This window comes from Mus caroli, unplaced genomic scaffold (assembly GCF_978045245.1).
Source record: "Mus caroli unplaced genomic scaffold, Mus_caroli_1 scaffold_14, whole genome shotgun sequence".
Lineage (NCBI taxonomy): Eukaryota > Metazoa > Chordata > Mammalia > Rodentia > Muridae > Mus > Mus caroli.
The window spans coordinates 22817128-22837526 of record NW_028227269.1 but is presented as its reverse complement, the minus strand read 5'-3'; the positions used below and the strand labels follow the sequence as shown (position 1 = coordinate 22837526).

The following is a 20399-nucleotide window of genomic DNA, read 5'->3' as shown; positions in this document are numbered from 1 at the left end:
CAAAAGAACTTTAAAATGATGAACTTTTAAGATAAATTTCCAAGTGATCTCAGATTGCCAATACTATTACAAAAAAGTTACTACCTATCATCTACCACTACCAACAAAGCTCACACGCAACGTGCTGTTAACGTGAAAGCGTACGGTGAGTCTGGGGGTGCAACTCAATAGCACAACATTCACAGAGCTTGCACAAGCCCTGAGTTCAATGCCTACTATCTCAAAACAATATAAACAAAACAAAACTTATTATCTGTCACAGAACATGAGAAACAAAAGTCACCTGTCACTGAAACAATATTGAGTAACCGTCTCATGGTTTGTGGACTGATGTCACTGAACCAATCCTCAGTAACCAGCAGCTTTGTGAGATCAAAGGACATCTGCCTCGTGATGGTCCTCTGCATCTGTCTTCTGCGGTAAGTATCCTGAAACAACAGCACCAGTGAGAAACAGTTAACATGCACGCTTATGGTAAGACCAACAAAACAGACTGCAGAGCCAACTCGGTGGGTAAGAAAAGCAGAATTCACAGTATTAACCAAAGAGAAAGATTACAGGCTAGTCAAGTACAGTCACTTCTGAGGCAGACACTTTCCGGAGCAGTTACTCAGTAGAGTTGGCAGGCAGGCATCCCATGTGTTAGAGAAAACGTAATGTCTCAGATAAGAAGTGCACAGAACTCTGTAAAGAGAATCACGGTCAAGCTCCATAAAGCCTCGTACTAGGGAGCCATAAAACAATAAAGCAGATAAGTTCCTTCATGGTTCTAGGGCTTCAGCGTCTCTATTTTTAGGTTGTTTGAAAGTGTAGCACGATTTTATCCCAGGCACAGCCACTCTTAACTTCCCTGGCATTTCCTCGAAGAGTCGAAGGCACCCTGTAGAGTGGGCTGGAGTGGCTAAGGAACCCCATTCCTAAGAGACGAACATTCTCCCGAGTCCTGAAGCTGGGAAAGGTAGATGAAAGCATAGGTCCCCAAGAACCTGGACTGCCAAGAGAGAAATCCAACATGCAGCATCACACACTCGCCTGACCTTGGCTATATCATGTGTCACTCATATTATCTCTGAATTCATATCCTGTAAAGCATGTGGGCACAAAGCCAAAGACACAAGGTTTAAAAAGTAATGCCCCCCCCAAAAAAAAAAAATAAAAGCCAGGCGTGGTGGCGCACGCCTTTAATCCCAGCACTTGGGAGGCAGAGGCAGGCGGATTTCTGAGTTTGAGGCCAGCCTGGTCTACAAAGTGAGTTCCAGGACAGCCAGGGCTATACAGAGAAACCCTGTCTGGAAAAACCAAAAAAAAAAAAAAAAAAAAAAAAAAACCAAAGTAATGTCCAGATGGTAGCAAACAAGAAAACAGGCAATGTCAAGTATGAGCCCACATCAGCCATCCGTAAGTGACATTATCAGCAAAGCTCCCCTGCCTGTGGACACCTTCCCACTTTACAAGCCTAGATAAATACACCTGGTTTTGCTCTACAAATAAGATGGGTGGACAGAGAGACTGAAGCTCTGAGCCAGAAACCCAGGGAGACTGGGCAGGGCCCTGAAGCACACATGGGCATGGAGACTACAATCCAGACCTTGTAAACGTTGGGCAAGGAGAAAGAACCTAAAGAGATTAAAAAAAAAAAAAAAAAAAAAAAGTAGGGACGGCACCTGCTCGGAAACGAATGTGAGGCCACGATCATTTGCTGGCTAGGAAATCTTACTACTTAGGTGCAGAGTCAGCAGTGATCTGGGAAGAGGCTTCGGGGTGGGGGCCTCCTCCCTGACGAAGGTTTTTACCCTCCAGGCAGCTCAGAGGCAGCTGATGCTGAAAGGGAGCTCCGCACTGACCTCAAGACCTCATGGCGTTTGCCTTTACAGAGAACACTAGGCGTTATTTACAGGAGAACACTAGGTGCCACAAACTTAATTTTATTTGAATGACTGCTAAAAAAATAAAAATCAGAGTCAGGATATAGCTAAGTGGCAGAATACTTGCCTAGCATGCGAAAGGCTTTGGGCTCAACCCCAACACTCTAAGGAAAATTCAATCGCGCCATTAAATGGCAGGAATGGCACCTTACCCTTCTGTTGAGGGCCGTTTTGCTACCAAGCTTTGTCATCTCCCCAAGGCTGTTCTGTGAAACTCTTCTGTCAGCATCCTCCTGTACTCCTGGAAGAAAGCATCGAGACAGCGCTGTGGTGGTTAAAATGAGTTTCTCCCAGAGCCTCCTGTGTCTGAACACTGGTCCCCACTGCTGCTGCGGTTTGGGAGGTTTAGGGGGTGAGGCTTGCTGCAGGAAGGGTGTCCCTGGAGATGCGTTTTGAGTTTGAAGATGTATGCCTTTGTGTTTACTCTCCGTTTCCTGCTTGCAGTGTAAGATGGGAACTCAGCTTGCTACTCCAGCCCCACTGCCACGCTTCCCCGCCATAAGGGTGCTGAATTCTTATCCCTTCGGAACATAGCTAAATAAACCCTTCCTTCTACAAGCTGCCTTCAAGCTTGAGCACTCTAGGGCTTGGTACTTACCTGTTGCTTCTGAGCACGAAATGTCCCCATTTGTTGCTGAAGTTACAAGAAATTTTCTTGCATTGCTAAGCCCACGACTATTAAGGAAAACTGGTAAGTGAACTATGTTGCGCATGTAGTCATGTCCATTTATATTTGAATCACGAAGCACACTATTCAGGTTCTGGTTGATGGCCTTTATAATAATATGCGGATCACTTGCAAAAATGGCAATAAAAGGGCCCTTTGAAAACAGAACTCGGACCTGTGGTAGAAGAAAGGTATGGACGTGATGCAAATTTTTAAATTATACAAGAAATAATCTTTTTAAAAATATGACTATCCTTTGGTGCTATATTTTTTAATATCATTCATTTTTTCATCAAAATTTATTCTCTATATAAACAACTTTTATAGATGGCTCAATCTTAGATTGCTATCATCTACCAGTGACACAACCAACAAAGGGAACTGCTAATGTGGGTTCCTCCTCAGACACCTGCAGCTTACACAAAAGTAAGATCAACACATGGCAATTTCCGGTGAGCACATGTGAGTTCTGCATACTCAGTTAACCCCTGTTGTTTATAGCAAACCTCAGATTACTGGTCCTCTGCTTTAACACAACACTACAAATTCTCCGGGTTCCCTCTGTCCTCTCAGAGTACAAACATGACTGCTGCACAGCTGAGCCACACTTGTCATTCAGAGATGCTCTCTGTGAGGTTTTGCTGTGTTTTCTTCCTAAAGTGCCATCAGGCTGAAATGATTTAATCGTTCTTGATCAAACATTAACTTTTGCTATAATTGTGAATTTTAAAACATAGTTCTTGTGAATGAGAGATTCACTAGAGAGAGCAGTGTTTCTTAAATAAGCAGCACAGTTTTCATCCCACTGAGGTATTTTGTGAAGTCATGCATCCTACGTGGCCACAGTGACAAGTCTGGAGACAGCTGAAACGTACAGTGTCCAGCATCTGAAGCACTTTATCTTGCTCACAGGCATCCAGGCCGTCAATGATAACCACTAGCCTCGTCTGATTTTGCGTGAAGCTGTCGATGGTTTTGGCCATCCTGGCCATCAGCTCCACCTCACACTTCAGGACCTGCACAAAGCACAGAAGACACAAGAAGGTAAGGCACATCCCTTTAGATGCACAAGAGAAACCCATCCAATGGGAGGAAAAGAAATCCCTTCAGGGTTTCATGCATTTAAACCTGTTGTAGGGGTTTCAGTTATGGACTGATAGCACGTGATTCTCAGGATGTCATCAAGGGATGCTATGATAGGAATTTACAGACTACAGAACAGGTTGAGAGACTTACTTGTCAAAACTAAAGACTCTGAATGACAAAAGCCTTGGACTTGAATTCCACCCAAAACACCTACTGGTGGCTGCACTACTCTCGGCTCCTTGATGGCATCTAGTTTTTAGCAAAGTTAAATATATTCATGCTATAAGGCTTAGTAATTACAATTCTTGGTATTTACTCCAAACTTAAAACTTACTTACTAAAAACTTACATCTACACAAAAACCTGAGCACAGATACTTATAGCAATTTTATTTATAACTGCTAATATGTAAATCAACAAGATCTATTTCTGTGGGAAACTGAATAAACGTACACTCTTCTTCCAGGCAACACTATTATTCAGGCCTAAAAAGCAATGCAATTGTAAGCTACAAAAGGGATGAAAGAAGCCAATATGACAGGGCTACATGGTTGCAACTACATGACATCATGGGAAAGACACAGATACTGAGATAGTGAGCTCATCAGGGTTTGACTGGAGCTGGGAGAGACAGAGGCTGAACGGAGGAGGCAGGCACTTTCATGGCAGTAAACATACTGTAATCTTGGGTATGTTATCAAGCATTTGTGCAAACCCAAAGAATACACAGCACTAAGACTGAACCTAATGTAAACTGTGGACACTGAGTCTATGATGGACCAATGCAGGTCCATCAACTGAACAAATATAGCATTCCTTTGACAGGTATTGATAATAGAGGCTGTGCACAAGATACATGGGGTAGCTGGAGAGATGGCTCAGTGCTCTTCCAGAGGTCCTGAGTTTGGACCCCAGCAACCACATGGTGGCTCACAACCATCTGTAATGAGATCTGATGCCCTCTTCTTGTGTGTCTGAAGACAGCTACAGTGTACTTACATATAATAAATAAGTTTATTTTAAAAACTAAAAAAAAAAAAAAGGTACATGGGGTATATATGGAGTTTGCTATAAGTCTAACAAAGTAATTAAACTAAATTAAATGCAATAGACTTGGAGTCGTAGGGTGCTTGCCTGGTATGCACAAGTCTAAGGTTCAGTCCTTACTGCTGAGCAAATAAAAACAGAACAACAACAAAACCCTTGAACGTAACTTTTTAACATTTCGAGAACATGCTCAAGTCAGCATGGGGACAGCGGCATATTCCCACTAGTTTATCTAGTGATAAGTCCTTACTTTCATGAATCCTTCACTTTTCAGCTTATGTAATTTGGAGGCAGCACTATGGAGGCGTTTTCTCTGAGAATTCAGGAGAGAGTCCAGCACTTGCCACCATGTTCGACAGTTCAGCACAAAGGCCAACCCCACGATGGATGCAATGGATATGAGGATAGCATTCACTGTCAGATGTTTTGGGTCAACTCGGAATATAGCCAAAAGAGTAATTCCAGCAATAATGCAGCCAACAATAAAAAGAAAGATGATAAAAGATGGGAGACAGCATGTTTTTTTCCATTTCTTTTTACCTGTAATAGAATAAATCGTATTAACAATTATTGTATCATGTACTCAGAATATTGTAATCTTTTTGGTCAAGAGCATATGATGACTCTAAGGTTCAATTCATGATCTCATGAAAATAAATGAACATTTATTCCCTCCCCCACACCTAGAAACACTTCAAGAAGGAAGGAAGAGAGGGAGGGAAGTAATCCTACCCTGAGTATCTTCAGTCTTAAATACTCGAAAAAGCCGGGTAGCCAAAAAGCCGAATTCTCTCTCACAAGCATCTGAGAGGGTCGCGATCATTTCAGCCAAGGAAGTCTCTCCCCCGACACTGGAGAGTCTATTGTAATCTGTAAACAGAAACCTTGGGGGAAGACCAAGCCGGATGTTACTCAGCTACTGAATGCAGCGTTTCTAGCATACACATACCATCTCTATCAGTTATTCTACATTTCCTTTTTTCTAAAGACAATGGCAGTTTCTTCTTTTAAAATTATTTTAATTTTAAGTCTATGCACCACATGTATCCTTGGTACCCACAGAAGACAGAAGAAGTCTAATCCCTTAGAAGTGGACGTACAGATGGCTGTGAACCACCATGTGGGTGCTGGGAATCACACCCAGCTCCCCCATAAGAGAAGTCTGTGCTCTTAACCGCTGAGCCATCTCTCCAGCCCCCATTTATTCTATATTTTTTGATGTTCTTTTCTTTTTTTTTTTATTTTTTTGGTTTTTTTTTGTTTTTTCTTTTTTTTTTTGTTTTTTTTTCTTATTTTTTATTTTATTTAATTTATTTATTTATTTTGTATTTTTTTTTTCTTCTTTGATGTTCTTTTCAAAAACTTGCTTTTAAAGTTCTAAGGGAGGGGAGCAGATGTGTTATCTTCTTGGCTGAGCATGTTAGACTTTCTCTTAGCAAAGACACAAGCGTGTTCAATGTGTGTGACTGGCCAACAGGAAAGGGCAGAGTGATGGCAGAGCCCGGCCTGGGTGAGAACAGAGGCAAAAGAGAAAGAGCTCTAATAACAGCTGAGGCAGTCAGGGCAGGAGAGTCTTCACCACAGACAGTAACTCAAAACCCAGAAATATCATTTAGAAGCAAGGTTTCTGCTGGAGGGATGGCTCAATGGTTACACCAGCTGCTCTTCCAGAGGACCAAGGTTTAGTTCCCAGCACCTACATGGCAGTTCATAGCTGTCTGCAACTCCAAGTCCAGAGATCTGACCTCCTCCTCTGAACTCCATATGCACAGCCATACATGAGGCAAAACACACACACACAAAAAAAAAAAAAAAGAAAAGAAAAGAAACCCTAAAAATAATAAAATTAAATAAACTTTTTTAATGTTTTATTTTATTTATAGCTTTAACATATACCAGGTTTTTAGAAATAATTATAAAATATTATTTTCTGAGTTATTCTTCAAAAAATTGATTTTCTGACATCTTCAGTCTCAGAATTACTTATTTCTGCATTAATTCATTCTTTTTCTTCCATATCTAAACTAAATTCTCACTTTAACCCAGGAGATAAAACATGTTTCAAGATTACAGTCTGGAATGGCACTGTACAAGAGACTGTGGTCCTGACAAGATTACAGTCTGGAATGGCACTGCACTAGAGATTGTGGTCTTGACAAGATTACAGTCTGGAATGACACTGTACTAGAGATTGTGGTCCTGACTGATACCATGTTGACTGTTCTGTTTCAAAATGCCCATCTTGTTCATTTAAACCTTTAATTTTCTGTAAAAATTCCCTCCATTGTATTATCCTATATTGCATGCTTTATTTTAAAAAATATTTACTTCATGATTAGTGTGTGTGTGTGTGTGTGTGTATGCACACACTGTATGGACCCCTGTGGAGGCCAGACAAGGGTTTCAGATCCCCTGATGGTAGTTACAAGTGGTCGTGAGTCACCCATTGTAGGTGCTGAAACCAAACCAGTCCTCTACAAAAGCAGCAAGCTCTTCTAACCATTGAGCCACATCTCCAACCTCAAACACTTTCCTCTAAAACTTCTCAGCTTTAAATCTTTTTAATGTTTAAATTTACATGCTGAGTATAATGGTTCCTCAGTATTCATAGGTAGCTGGTTCTAGGATCAGCCCAAGTCTCTTATAGAAAATAAAAAGTTCACATATTGCAATCTCACATATTGCATGTCTAGATTCGGTACGATATCAATACAATGAACATGCTACATTCAGTAAACAGTAAACAAAGGTTGCACTGTATTGTTTAGTTCAAGGTATCAGGTACAATTTTTTAAAATATTTATAATTTATAGTTGGTTGCATCTGGAGATGTAGAACCCAGGAGTAAAAAACAGCCAGCTGTATTTGTAATTTTTTTCCTAAGTTTTTAAAGGGTTGTTTTGTTTTGTTTTTTAAAAAGATTTCTTTATTTATTATTTATTTTATGTATACGAGTCTTCTATCTGCATGTACACCTACATGCCAGGAGAGGGCATCAGATCCCATTACAGATGGTTGTGAGCCACCATGTGGTTGCCAGGAATTGAACTCAGGACCTCTAGAAGAGCAGCCAGTGGTCTTAACCACTGAGCCATCTCTCCAGCTTGTATTTGTAATTTTTTAACCTTTATTTTTCTCACCTATATTCCTAGCACAGCTTTGATGGTTAGAATGACTTATGTTTATCAGAAAGTATGCATATTTTATTTTATTATAATTTAAAACTTCATAATCCTTTAACAGATTTTTAATTCTTCTTCCCAACCCCTATGGAAGCTTTTTGCTCTAAATTTTCTATCTAAAAAAAAAACCCTTTCTTCTATCTAGAATCTTACACCTTTCTTTATTCCTTTATTACACCTCTTTCTCGTGATTTCCTGTTTGAGATACTCAATCATTCTAGACACACATGTCTACTTGCAGAGATGAGGAGAGAGCAGCTCGGTGTGAGCAGGGTTTCCAGGGGTTACTCTTCCTTCAAGGAGAAGTGAGGCCTTCACTCCAGACCTCTGTCTGCCAGGACTCTACCCTGAAGGTCAATACTCCTTCCACAGTATCAGAAAGGATGGAAATAGAGGCGAGGTGTGGCCCTATCATGGAGAGTGACTCAGTGAACCCTGGTTTAAACCCTGGCACTGCTCCCAGAAAAGCCCTAAGTATTAACAGGTACAAGGATGAGGGAGAGGTTTCTGTACAAATAAAATACCATGAAAATGAGCAGATTTCATGCTGTGGAAAACCGACCTCATGCATAGGAGGAGGATACACTGTGAACTGTTTCTCAGAGGTACTGGGACTTACTGGGTTTTGTTTCATTTGTTTTGTTTTGTTCAACTAAGAGACTAAGGTAGCAATATTTCTTGGAATATGATGACCTGTAAAATTCTTTAAACTCTTTTGTTACCCGTATTAAAGATTCCTTCTGTAAAAGGAGCACCTCACCTCACAGGCAACGCCTTTGTCGTTTGCTCTGGTAGTTCGGGTGGGTTCACAAACATCAGCTTGAAGAGGAGCTCGAGGTACCCAATGTGCCTTGCCAGTCTGGTGCTGAGAGCCCAGGCCCAGTTCCAACTCTCTCCTTCCTGCCGTCCACCGAAGTAAATGACGACTGGAATTTACAGTTTCAGTTAGTTAGGCAGCTTGTTTTCTCTATAGTCACGTAACAAGTAAAGGAGAGCTGAGCCTATCTAACTGTTTATTGACCATACTAATTCTTAAATCCTCCTTGAAGAATCCCTCAAGTGACCTTCTCAACATACAGAAGGCGTGTGAAACCAGAAACTAAAAACTGGCATTGGAATCATAAGAAAAGGCAAAGCCTCACGAGTCTAGCTGGTAGTTCAGATGCAAAGGAGCTGGGTTTTGTCGTGTTTGCAACTGCTACAGTTACTACTTCCTTCAATAATGAATCGATTTCCTTTCTTCCAGCTGAAGACAAGCCTGAAACAGACTGTTTTGCTTTCCTAGCTTGCTTTTGAAAAGCTAAAAAATCATCGTAATGGTCAAAATGTCCAAGAGCTGGCCAGCAACAGCCAGGGAGCCTTCCTTCAGCAAGGTCCACTGAAGTGCAGTGATGGTATTGAGGGTCATCAGCACGGAACAGATGCTGTGCAAGTTAGGTATGAGCAGGTAAATGGACTGGTGCTACAGTCACTCCAGCCAGGGATGTACACGGTTACTCTATACCAACCAAGTAGCAAAAAGATCAATTTTTTTCAGCCAATTATAAAAATAGAGTAAGTTTTTAAGAGACAGATGTTTTAAGTAACACTCAATGTTTTTCTCCATTTTTAAAAGATTTAAAAAGGAGGCTGGAGAGATGGCTCAGCAGGTAAGAGCACTGACTGCTCTCCCAAAGGTCCTGAGTTCAAATCCCAGCAACCACATGGTGGCTCACAACCATCCATAATGAGATCTGACTCCCTCTTCTAGAGTGACTGAAGACAGCTACAGTGTACTTACATATAATAAATAAATAAACCTTAAAAAATAAATAAATAAAAATAAAAGATTTTTTAAAAAACAAAGACTTACTGAAGAATATATATATAAGAGCCAGGAAACTCAATGAAACCGCTATGGCGAGGTTTGTATCAACTGTGAAAGCAAACACCAGGCCGAGCCCTCCACACAGCAGCAGGGTGAGGAACACGATGAGCCACGAGAACTGGAAAAGCGGCTCAATCTGCTGCCCTGCAAACGTCTTCATTTCATCTGAAAGGAAGATCAATGTCCAGTTTTATTTGTCGTGCTTAGAGATAACTTTTAACTCACTCTTATACTTTCCTGTTTTAACATAAACTTGTGCTGGGCACTTAACAAGTGCCTTTGATAATCCTGCTGCTGCTTAATCATTGAATCTAGCATTTTCTCTTAATCAGTTTGAGCGTCCTGCCCCACACTGCACACCTACCCCTGTCCTTCCCCACAGTCCTACTTCATACTGAAATGCATAAAACTCTTTCCCCATTATTCTCATCTGCTGAGGTTTTACTGACCTTGGCTTGTATGGTTTGTACTAAAGGAAATATTGTTCCCATAAGCAAAGGCAGAAATCATACTCTCTCCAACGTCAGTACCGCTCTTAGATCCCCTCATCCCCCACTGAGGTTCACAAAGGTGCATCACCCTAACAAGAACCACGCGGTCATTGTTTCTACAAAGCTTGAGGTCATTTTTATTTGCTATACTGAAGCCTGTCCTTGAAGAGCAAGAATGGCTTCTAGCAGAAAAGGCCTGGTTTATTAACAATGTACTTAGTTCTGACTGCAGCACAGAGCTCACTGGAAGGTCTGCAAATTGACAAGTGTGGGAAGAATCTATGAAATGCACTGCCAAGGGCTGTACTAGATGCTGGCCCACAGCTGGACCTGATTTAGAACGAAAACTCATGAAGGATCAGCTAGAAGGAGAGAAATGCCAACCACCGCAGCAGATGGAGTGACAAGACAGCTACTCACAGAGCTTTACTGCACAACAAGTTGCTGTGCGGCATGTCTAGACTTCCCAAAACATGCCTTTACCTTCTAGTTTCTTGAGCAAGAAGGACTTCCCACTTCCCCACTGTGCATACAGGCCCACACAGATGGGTGGCTGCATGGTGGGCTCACTGAGGATATCTGCCAGGGCGCTGCTATACAAATCGTAACCAAGCATGTCACCATCTGTTTCCGTAGGAGACAAGTGTCCTGTAATCAGAAGCATACCACATCCTTATATTAAACTTTGCTATCACTGTATATTGGGACAGGAAATGGGGGGTGGGAAACCTTATCTTGAGCATTTAAACCTGCATAAAAACATCTTCAGAGATTCTTACACAAATACTATATTTTGAGGCCATAATATATTTGAGGTCATCTATTATAATATATTTGTTAGTTAATGATAAGATACATCATCTTGAAGTACAGCAAAGAAAAAACGTGCTGACAAATGATGCTTTCTTCTCTATCACTCATCACATAGTCCACGGCTGGACATGCAGTCAGCAGTAGAGTACTTGCTGGCATGCATGAGCCTTGAGTGCAATTCTTAGAACCATGGATGGGAAAGAAGTTCAAGACCATTTCAATTCTAGAAATATTTAAGTACATACACTATGAAGTGTTATTAAAGAATACAATAGATAATCAAAGACAAAATAATTCTTTGCAGAAAGATTTAATGACTCAGGTACCAATTCCTCCAAATGAAGACAATTTTTTTAAAAAAAGCCATGAAAAATTTTTTTAGATGAAAATCTAAGAAGAAGTAAGAGGAGCTGGAGATGGCTCAGTGGTTAATAGGGCTTCCTGCTCTTCCAGATGACACAGTTGGTTTCCGCATCTATACTGAGCAGTCCAGAATGGCCTATAACTCTAGTTCCAGGGATTCAACATTTTTTTATCCTTCCCAGGTGCATGCACACGCACATACATACATACATACATACATACACACAGAAATATACACATAAATAATAAATAAAAAATTTAAAACATCAGGCTCAGGGCAAGAGCCTCTACCCCTCTATGTCACTAAAATGTCATGATTTTTAAAAGTCTTTTTGTTGGTAGGGGGACTGGACATATATTCATGTAGACAAAACACTCACACATAATAAAATAAAATGAATAAATATAATAAAAACTGTTAAAATACTTTTGGGACCAGGTGTCTTGAACCATTTATTTTCCTTATGTTTTTTATTAGGAATTCATCATTTAAAAACTCAAGTTTGAGTTGCTCAGTGATGAAGTTTTTACCTAGTATTGGTAGGGCCCTGGGTTCGACCTCCAGCAAAACACACATGGCACATGCACATAAATAAATGCACATACACACACATATAAACACACAGGCACACATGTATACATGAAAGCACTCACACAGACAGCCAGCCAGACAGACAGACAGACAGACAGACACACACACACACACAGAATTGTGCCTGTACAGGCTGAGTCAGGGACAAACCCCATTACTTACTGGCTCCAAATATTTGAGTTAAAATGCTTTTCTGGTGGCTGCAGTCAATGTTGTAGGGAGTCTCGCCTGCTTTGTTGGGCCTGTAAAGTAACCGTCCATCTTTGGGGTTCCGTAAAAGAAGTTCTGCCAGTCTCCGGCTCCTCCCTCGGATGGCAACGTGCAGGGGAGTGTCACCTTTCTGCAAAATGGCAGCACAGGCTGAACTTGCTTGTTCTCAAAAGCAGCTCTGAGCAATACTTTTTATGCCTCTACAAAGCAGACAATCTGGAGGTTCACATTGCTTTGGATCTCTGTATTCTTCACAGTTCCTTTCCCTAGACCTGTACAAGTGTTTCTCAGAAATATCTCCTTCCCATCCCCCTCTCTGGCTTCTAGAATCAGTTTCTCTCCCTGCAGCTCACTTAAAGCCTTTGTCACGTATGCCTCCCAGGCCAGGACCTCCTCCTCAGCATCCTTCTGTGCACCAGATCACTGACCAAGGGCACCAGCACCTTTCCTCAACTAGCCATATTCTACCAGCCTTCATGCCAGTACTCAGCCATCCCGTCAAGCCCAGCAGCCCCTAGAGCCTTTGTCAAGCGCCTGCTGTTAAGGATCCGTGATGTCACACCTCTCCTCTGAGCACTACAGGAACTCCTAGGCTCTTCATCGTCCACTCCCTGCACTATCTGTCTCTTCCCTGAGACTCTTCAGTCATGTGAGTATTCACATCTCACACTAAGGAAACTCATAGTTGGTTTTTTTTCTCCTAAGAACTTAATTTTAATATATGCATATGAGTAGTCTTTTATAATGTAGGTATACCATGTTTTAAAATAAAATCATGTATCTCACAAGGCTGGGTACAAAACAACCCCATGGACTGTCACTGCCTTCCTCTTCCCTGCTTCAGCACATATTCGAAGCGGACTTCCTACTGTGGAGAAAGGAGCTTGAGGACTCTTCCACGTGTCTACCTATCTTTTTGCTCTTGAACTCATTATAGGCTACAGAACCTTCTGAGCTTACTATAAAGGTTTTGTTGTTGTTGTTTTCATTTAATTCTCTCTTAATTTTTAAAAAGATATAGCCAACCCTTTTCTGGTTCTATGTACAGTCCAGTTGTTATCCCCTTCCCGGTCTGCCCTCTGACTGTTCCTCACCCCATTCTCCACGAGGACCTGCTTATGTCCATTGGCTGTGTGTAAGTGTCTGTACCTGACTCTTCCAGCTGCTTGGGAAACTCACAGTGAAGGACCTCCCAGTCTGCCCATAGAGTACTCTATCTATCATTTCACCAACATTCCCTTGAAGACAGCCCATGATGTAAAACTTAGAAATTCAACCCCCAGCTCTCATCTACACTGATTGCTCTGAGACACAACTGGAAGAGGCCTGCATGCCTGTCTTTCCCATGGCTCCTAGGAAGGCTCTTATCTAAACTGTTCTTCTGTTTCTGTCTGTTCCTTCTTGAAGTTCTCTTCCTGTGTTGTACAAGTGGTGCAATAACTACTGACCCAAGCCAATGTAAACACGGAAGACAACATGGTTCTGGCTTTATGTAGCTGATGACAGAAAAGGAAAAAACTTCATAACCAAGAATAATTATAAAACCAACAACATGGTGCACACTCTAAGAGGCAAACTTTGACCATTCATTGTTCTTTGCACTGCTGCCTTCGTCACTACCACCCCTCCCACATCCTGCACTAACCCCGAGCCCAACCCCATCCTAGGTGTCTCATCAGAGTCTCATCCCACCCTTCCCAATGTCTGCTGGTCACAGTCCCCTGACTCTCTATCAGCCCTCAAACTCAACATATCCTAACTACCCAACTCCAGTCCACAGTCTCAAGCCTACGAGAAAGCAAAATATCCTCAGCACATGAAATCTCTGGAAAACATAAGCAAACTCACAAATATGCTGAAAATAACACAGAGCAAGATCAAACATCTTGTTTCCAAGTTTATTTCTGCAAAATGATCTATGTAAAGCCAGATGCAAGATTCACACAGGCATCACTCAGACATTAAAGGCCTACCAGCACCACACCAAAGGTGCCGTGCACAGCTCTGCTCTTACCTTGTCCACAGCAGACACCCTAGCCCCCTTATCCAGCAGCAGCTCCACTACTTCAATATTTCTCATCTTGGTGGCCTTTATTAGTGGTGTCTCGCCATCCTGTGGGCAGAGACAAGGGTTAAAGGACAGAGCTTCCCTTTACTTCAGTAAGTCCAAATCTGAAATATTCTTCTTTATTTTATTTTTGTTTTGTTTTTTTCTTTTTCTTTTTTTTATTTTTTCAAATCTGAAATATTCTAAAGAAAACATAATTTACAAACTGTCAAGGAGATGCTTTCCCTACCAGTGATTTGCATGGAAACAGCTTTATATTACTAAGGCACTTTAACCTTTTCATTGAATTACAAATATACTTTCTCGTATAGGACACTTGCACACACAGCTAACTGCAACCACCAAAGTCTGTTACAGTTTCACACAAGGAGCACAGGGCAGCAATCTCTTCACGGTTTGTGAAGAACTGGCAGAGTGCTTCCTGACCCAGGACATCACCTCTACAAGGCCGGAATCATTCAGCTAACAGAACAAAGCGTGCCCTGTACCTTCGTGCATATTTCCGTATCTGGATTGCACTGCAGGATATCTCTCACCATTGTTGCATTGCCCTTCTCAACAGCCCAATACAGTGCAGTCTTATTGTCCTGTATAAGGAACGAAAATCATGTGAGATGCAGTACTAAAAGCTGCTATTTGTGAACATAAAGTGTGAATACTTATACTGATGGGAAATATCAATCTTCATGACATCTAGGATTTACTTCTGAGAAACTCTTTATGAAAGGATCCTAGAAAAACTTAGTATTACTTAAGTAAAACAGGAGTAAACCACAGAGTTGATAAGCTATCTTTTGTTTCTGTGGTGCCTGATGGAGCCCAGGGCCTCACACACTCTAAGCAGGCACTAGATCACCGGGCCACATCCACAGCCCTAAAATACACTGTGAAATGCAGTCAGAGAGATAAAACAGGTTACAAGTCACCAATACCTGAACTCTGCTATGGACAAGTCATTATTAAATATGGTAGCCCAGCGAAGACAGTAAGTAGGAATGTGTTTCTGACAGACACAGGCATTCCTTTTGTAATTTTATTTGCCTATATTTATTTACTCTGTATCCTATACTGTCTTGAACAGCTCAGCTCCTTCAGTAACCTACCTTGCTCAAAAAACAAACCTTTGACTAACACAGACATGGAAAGCAGAGCTTCAGAATATCAATTAAAAACTGATTAAAGCTGGGCAGTAGTAGCGCACGCCTTTAATCCCAGCACTTGGGAGGCAGAGGCAGGCAGATTTCTGAGTTCAAGGCCAGCCTGGTTCACAGAGTGAGTTCCAGGACAGCCAGGGCTACATAGAGAAAACCTGTCTCGAAAAACCAAAACCAAAACAAACAAACAACAAAAAAACCTGACTAAAAAGAGATGCACAAAAGTGATAGACAGAGTTGTCAGTGGTCTGAAAACGGGTGACCTAGGGACCATCCATTAGTGAAAACAAGCCTTTAACTGAGAGCCGACTCCTGTAGCTGCCACACTAGGTTTCCCGTGCCAACATTTCCCTAAAGCCTATGGCATGTGCACAAGCTGCCCAGTGCAGTCAGTGGGCCAAAGCTCATCATGTGCAGAAGCTCAGGGACCAGGAATGGGGTCAGCCCCCTTGGAGCTGGAGTTTAAGGCCTCCCAGCATGGGTGTCCCCTCCAAGAGCAGCAAGCACCCTAACAAGATAACCACCTCCAGCCACTTGCTTCAGTTTAAGACGAGTTTCACTACACAGCCTAGAATGGTGTGGGACTTTTTTACTTGAATCTGAGTTTAAGTGGGCATTAATTCTGGAACTTTAGAATAGTGCCAATAAAACACCACACAGCCAATGCATTAGGGCGCACATGTTTCATCTCCACAGAAAGGAGGAGGGGCAGCATCCTGACTACTTGACACAAGCATTCATGGTCACCGCAGTGAGAGCGCACATACCTGCCCTCTAATGTCTATATCAGCGTATTTTTGGAGAAGTGCTCGAACAATTTCAACATGACCACCTCTCACAGCGCCAATCAATACAGTATCACCACTCTAAAAGGACAAAACACAAGGTCAGTTACTAAATAAAGAACACAGTTCTGAAATTAAGGCTACTCGTTTATTAATGTAATAGATTTGTTCTAAAAATCTCTTTGAAAAAGACGATCACTATATTAATTAACTGATAATATCTGATATTAGCAACCTTCTGCATATGACACAAAGGACATTAGTCTTTAGAATAAGGACTCATGAAATTCCATGATGAAAACTTAAAAGGATAAATTACTCAGGTAGAGTCTAGTCTCTTTGAAGACAATTTCTCATCACACATCTAATTGAAGTCACAGGATGCTGACAGTCTGGATGTTACATAATAAACCCTCTTCAAAGACTGCTGTGTGATAGGAGCAACAGGCTCTAGGTTGGGGGCATAGAGCTGATATGCTGTTGTGGCTCTGAAGAATAGCAGGGCTGGATCCCAGACTAGTGTCTGTGGGTATAGCCAGTGGGCAGTCACAGGCAAAGGGCAGACGGGCTACTTCAGCTTCCTGTGCAGGAACTGAACCAAGTTTAACGCCTCACAAGCACAGCTCCTCAGATGACATTCATCAAGCAACAGCCATTTTGAATCACAGCTTTCCACTACTTCAAATACTAATTTTGCCATGGGCTCAGGTATCTTGGCATTTTATTGCTAAACTGCAGGTCAGTTGTAGACTTCTGTGCTAAGTGAGCCAGCAAGCTGTTGCCTGCTTCCATTCTGAGGACCCCAATAGGCTGCAAGTCAATTAATTAGTCCTTGAGGGTTCTAAGTCTAGCATTGTGGTGTCGTATTTTAACTACACCACATACAGCATACATAAACCCAAGGCAGACCAGTTCTATAGCTAAGAATGTTAGCATCAGAGTAGGTGAGGACCAGTCCACTGGTCAGTAATCCAATTCCCTGTTACAGTGTGCCAGGCACCATTCTAAGTCCTGGGAAACAAGAAGATACGATCCCAGTCCTAACCAAATTTAGTCTAATAGAAAACAGCATACAGGCTGGGCATGGTGACGCACGCCTTTAGTCCCAGCACTTGGGAGGCAGAGGCAGGTGGATTTCTGAGTCCGAGGCCAGCCTGGTCTACAAAATGAGTTCCAGGACAGCCACAGAGAAACACTGCCTTGAAAAACCAAAAAAAAAAAAAAAAAAAAAAAGAAAAAGAAAAAGAAAAGAAAACAACATACAATCAAAACAAAGAAACCAAAGCAAACACTATGCAAAGAGAATAGCATAATTGATCAAAGTAACTGAGGAGGCCTTTTGGAAAGCTAAGGATGACCTTTCCAACTAGGTAGAGTGACAAACAGGAGCCACCATGTGTAGGCAGCATTCTAGACTGAAAGCACAGCTGATGCACACAGCCATGCCTCACAGTGGGACAAGATCATGTGCAAAGAAAGAAAAGGGACTTAGCAGGGCTGCACCCTTCTAAATGGGGAAGATGGCACAAAATGAGGACAAGGACTCAAGTAAGGACATTGACATGCAGAGTCTGTACTCAAATGCAGTGCACATCAACAAAGGAGTGTGTGTGCGTTTAGCCACAAGCAAAGACAATGGAGAATCTGTTATGATTTGTTTTAACAACAGGAGAGGGTGGCTTTGGTCAGGGAGGCAATGGTGGTGATGAAGCTAGGTAAAGGGCAAGTTTTACATGAGTCAGCAGAACTGCATGGGGTAGGAAAGGAAGAGGGAAAGCATCAGAGTGGGTAGTGGGCCGTTTGCTGAGAGAAAGAAAATGGAGGAAAATGGCTTGCAATAGTAAAAAGACAAAACACTCCACTTCCATTCTATTTTGCTGTAAGATTTTAAAAGCTCATTAAACATACATTCAAGTGGAGAGTTCTGAACACATATGTGAAACCTCAGAGAAGAAGTCAGGCAAGAGAAAAAAAAAATCTTAAGTATAAAGGTACTAAGTCCTGGGACAATGAGTAACATCAGCTATGAAAACCACATATAGGAATATTCATCAAAGAGGGTTACAAATTAACCCTATGTGTGACATTTCTAGTAACCAAACTATTTGATAAAAATAAGGACATTATTTAACAAGACTGGAAATTTTATTAGTTTCAAAGGTAGGAATAAAACTCTCTTAAAACAAGCTCATGTCACATGTGAAAAGTCTTGATGATAAGGAGCCAATTTTCTGTCTACTTCACCACTAATGACAAATCTGAAGTAGGCCCCTACCCTGTCAGGTATGTTCACGTATGTTCCAGCGTCCAACAGGTCCTGCACAATTTCTATATGTCCTTCTTTCGATGCAATCATCAGGGCTGTGTTTCCGTCCTTATCAGTCAGGTTCACGTTTGGATTCCTTTTCAGAATCTCCTTTACTGACTGTGTGTAGCCCCCTTTCACTGCCACAATCAGTGCAGTCATCGAATTCTTAGAAAGAAAAGCAAACAATTAGTGTGCTCTGGAAAATATATGCATACCACAATCAGAAAAGTATTTTCAAGCAGGTGAGCTATTTGCAGTTGCTAGAGAGATGGCTCGCTCACTGGTTAAAAGTTTTTGCTGCTCTTGCAGAGGACTGGAGACCGCCTGTGAGTAACTCCAGCTCCAGAGAACCCCAGGCCTAAGGCCCTCTTCCAGTCTCCGCAGGCCCCCCACTCACATCATACATCCACAGGCAAACACAGGCACACACATATAAGTTTTAAAATATAATTCACATTATTTTAACAGCCTTGAGCACACTAGCTAAGGGCTCTCCCACGGTAATGCTCCACCAGTCACTAGGAGTTACTTCTGACAGGGCCAACATGAAGGCTCAGCTGTAAAGACACTTGCTGCCAAGCCTGATGGCCTCCATTTGATCAAGCCTTAGACCCACCACCTCCACAGGCTGTCCTCTGAATGCCACAGTGTGCAGTGGCTTACATGTGCCTTCTTCTAATATAGAAATAAACAAATGTGGTTAAATTTTTAAGTTATTTCTGACAAAATACCAATATAAATAACCAGACATGTGCCGTAAGTGGCTGGAGGCATATGTTCAGGTGTTTTAAAAATTGTTTTTACATTTTTTTCTTGTGTGTTCACTTAGGCATATGCACATATGGAGGTCACATCAGTCTTACGGGTTCATTTCCTATCTGCATCACATGAATCCCAAGGGCAGAACTCAGGTCACCATGCTTGGCAGCAAGGGCTTTATCCACTGAGCCCCTGAGCCATCGGTATTTTCAGTTTTCAAAGACACACAACTTGTGTTACATAATGGATGGACTATCTAAGAGTTCAGTTTTCTCAATGGTAACCTGCACTGGATCTATATGCAGGGAACAAACCCTTTCACTGATGTAACAAAGTTGAAAGACAGACTTCAGATTCAACACTTTCTCATTTAAACAACCCAAAGTAAAATGGATCAAACTTGAAACTAAGAATTTTTTATATAAAACATTTAGGGGAAAAACACAAACAATGAATTAAGAATTAGAGCATATTGTTCAATAAATGAGCTTTAACAGTTCCTACAAGCCCGTGAACATATTCTAAGTAGTCCTTTAACATCCTGGACACCTTTCTGACATTGAAAGAGAGTTCCTCATCATCAAATCAACTCAATCACCAGCCGCTCATCTACAGTAACTCAGGAGAGGCAGTGCTGTGGCTCCAGCAGCGAGAACAGTGCCCTGAAGGCCTGGGCCACCACCTCTCCCATCAGGGAAGAGAGAAACACTGGATGCCATTGATCTAGGAAGTCAGATATGAACTACAGTTTAACTTGGTTTCAGACGTCCGGAGATTTGGTGGTTTCTCCTCTCAGGCTCCATTGTGTGCGGCCTAACTTAACATAATAATACTAGTAGTAGGTCCTCAGTACCTTCAAACTGCTTGCTGCCCACAAATGCTGGCTCCTGACATAGTCCTGGAACGTTTAAGGAAAGGTTAGCCTCCTCATGGCCCTCCAGCACTCTCGGCAAGGATGAGATACACAGCTGGTGGTCAGTAATAAATTAATAACTGGCAGTCAGTTAGACTCAACTCCATTTTTAACCTTTTCTCTCTCTCTCTTTTTAAAGATTTATTTTATTTATACGAGTACACTGTAG

General features: G+C 41.7%; 1 protein-coding gene across 10 annotated transcripts in view; it reads right to left on the bottom strand.

Annotated features, from left to right (window-relative positions):
- Kidins220 (kinase D interacting substrate 220) overlaps positions 1-20399 on the bottom strand; it is an 85114-nt gene that overhangs the window by 45757 nt on the left and 18958 nt on the right. For all 10 annotated transcript variants that reach the window (XM_029484862.2, XM_029484865.2, XM_085830261.1 and 7 more), the window contains exons 8-21: positions 18526-18723; positions 16233-16331; positions 14800-14898; positions 14258-14356; positions 12196-12373; positions 10749-10913; positions 9760-9939; positions 8668-8833; positions 5458-5609; positions 4976-5265; positions 3468-3608; positions 2524-2767; positions 2078-2166; positions 284-428 (exon numbers count right to left, since the gene is read on the bottom strand). In XM_029484862.2, coding sequence (XP_029340722.1) covers positions 284-428; positions 2078-2166; positions 2524-2767; positions 3468-3608; positions 4976-5265; positions 5458-5609; positions 8668-8833; positions 9760-9939; positions 10749-10913; positions 12196-12373; positions 14258-14356; positions 14800-14898; positions 16233-16331; positions 18526-18723 — 2245 coding nt within the window. The remainder of the gene's footprint in view (positions 1-283; positions 429-2077; positions 2167-2523; positions 2768-3467; positions 3609-4975; positions 5266-5457; positions 5610-8667; positions 8834-9759; positions 9940-10748; positions 10914-12195; positions 12374-14257; positions 14357-14799; positions 14899-16232; positions 16332-18525; positions 18724-20399) is intronic.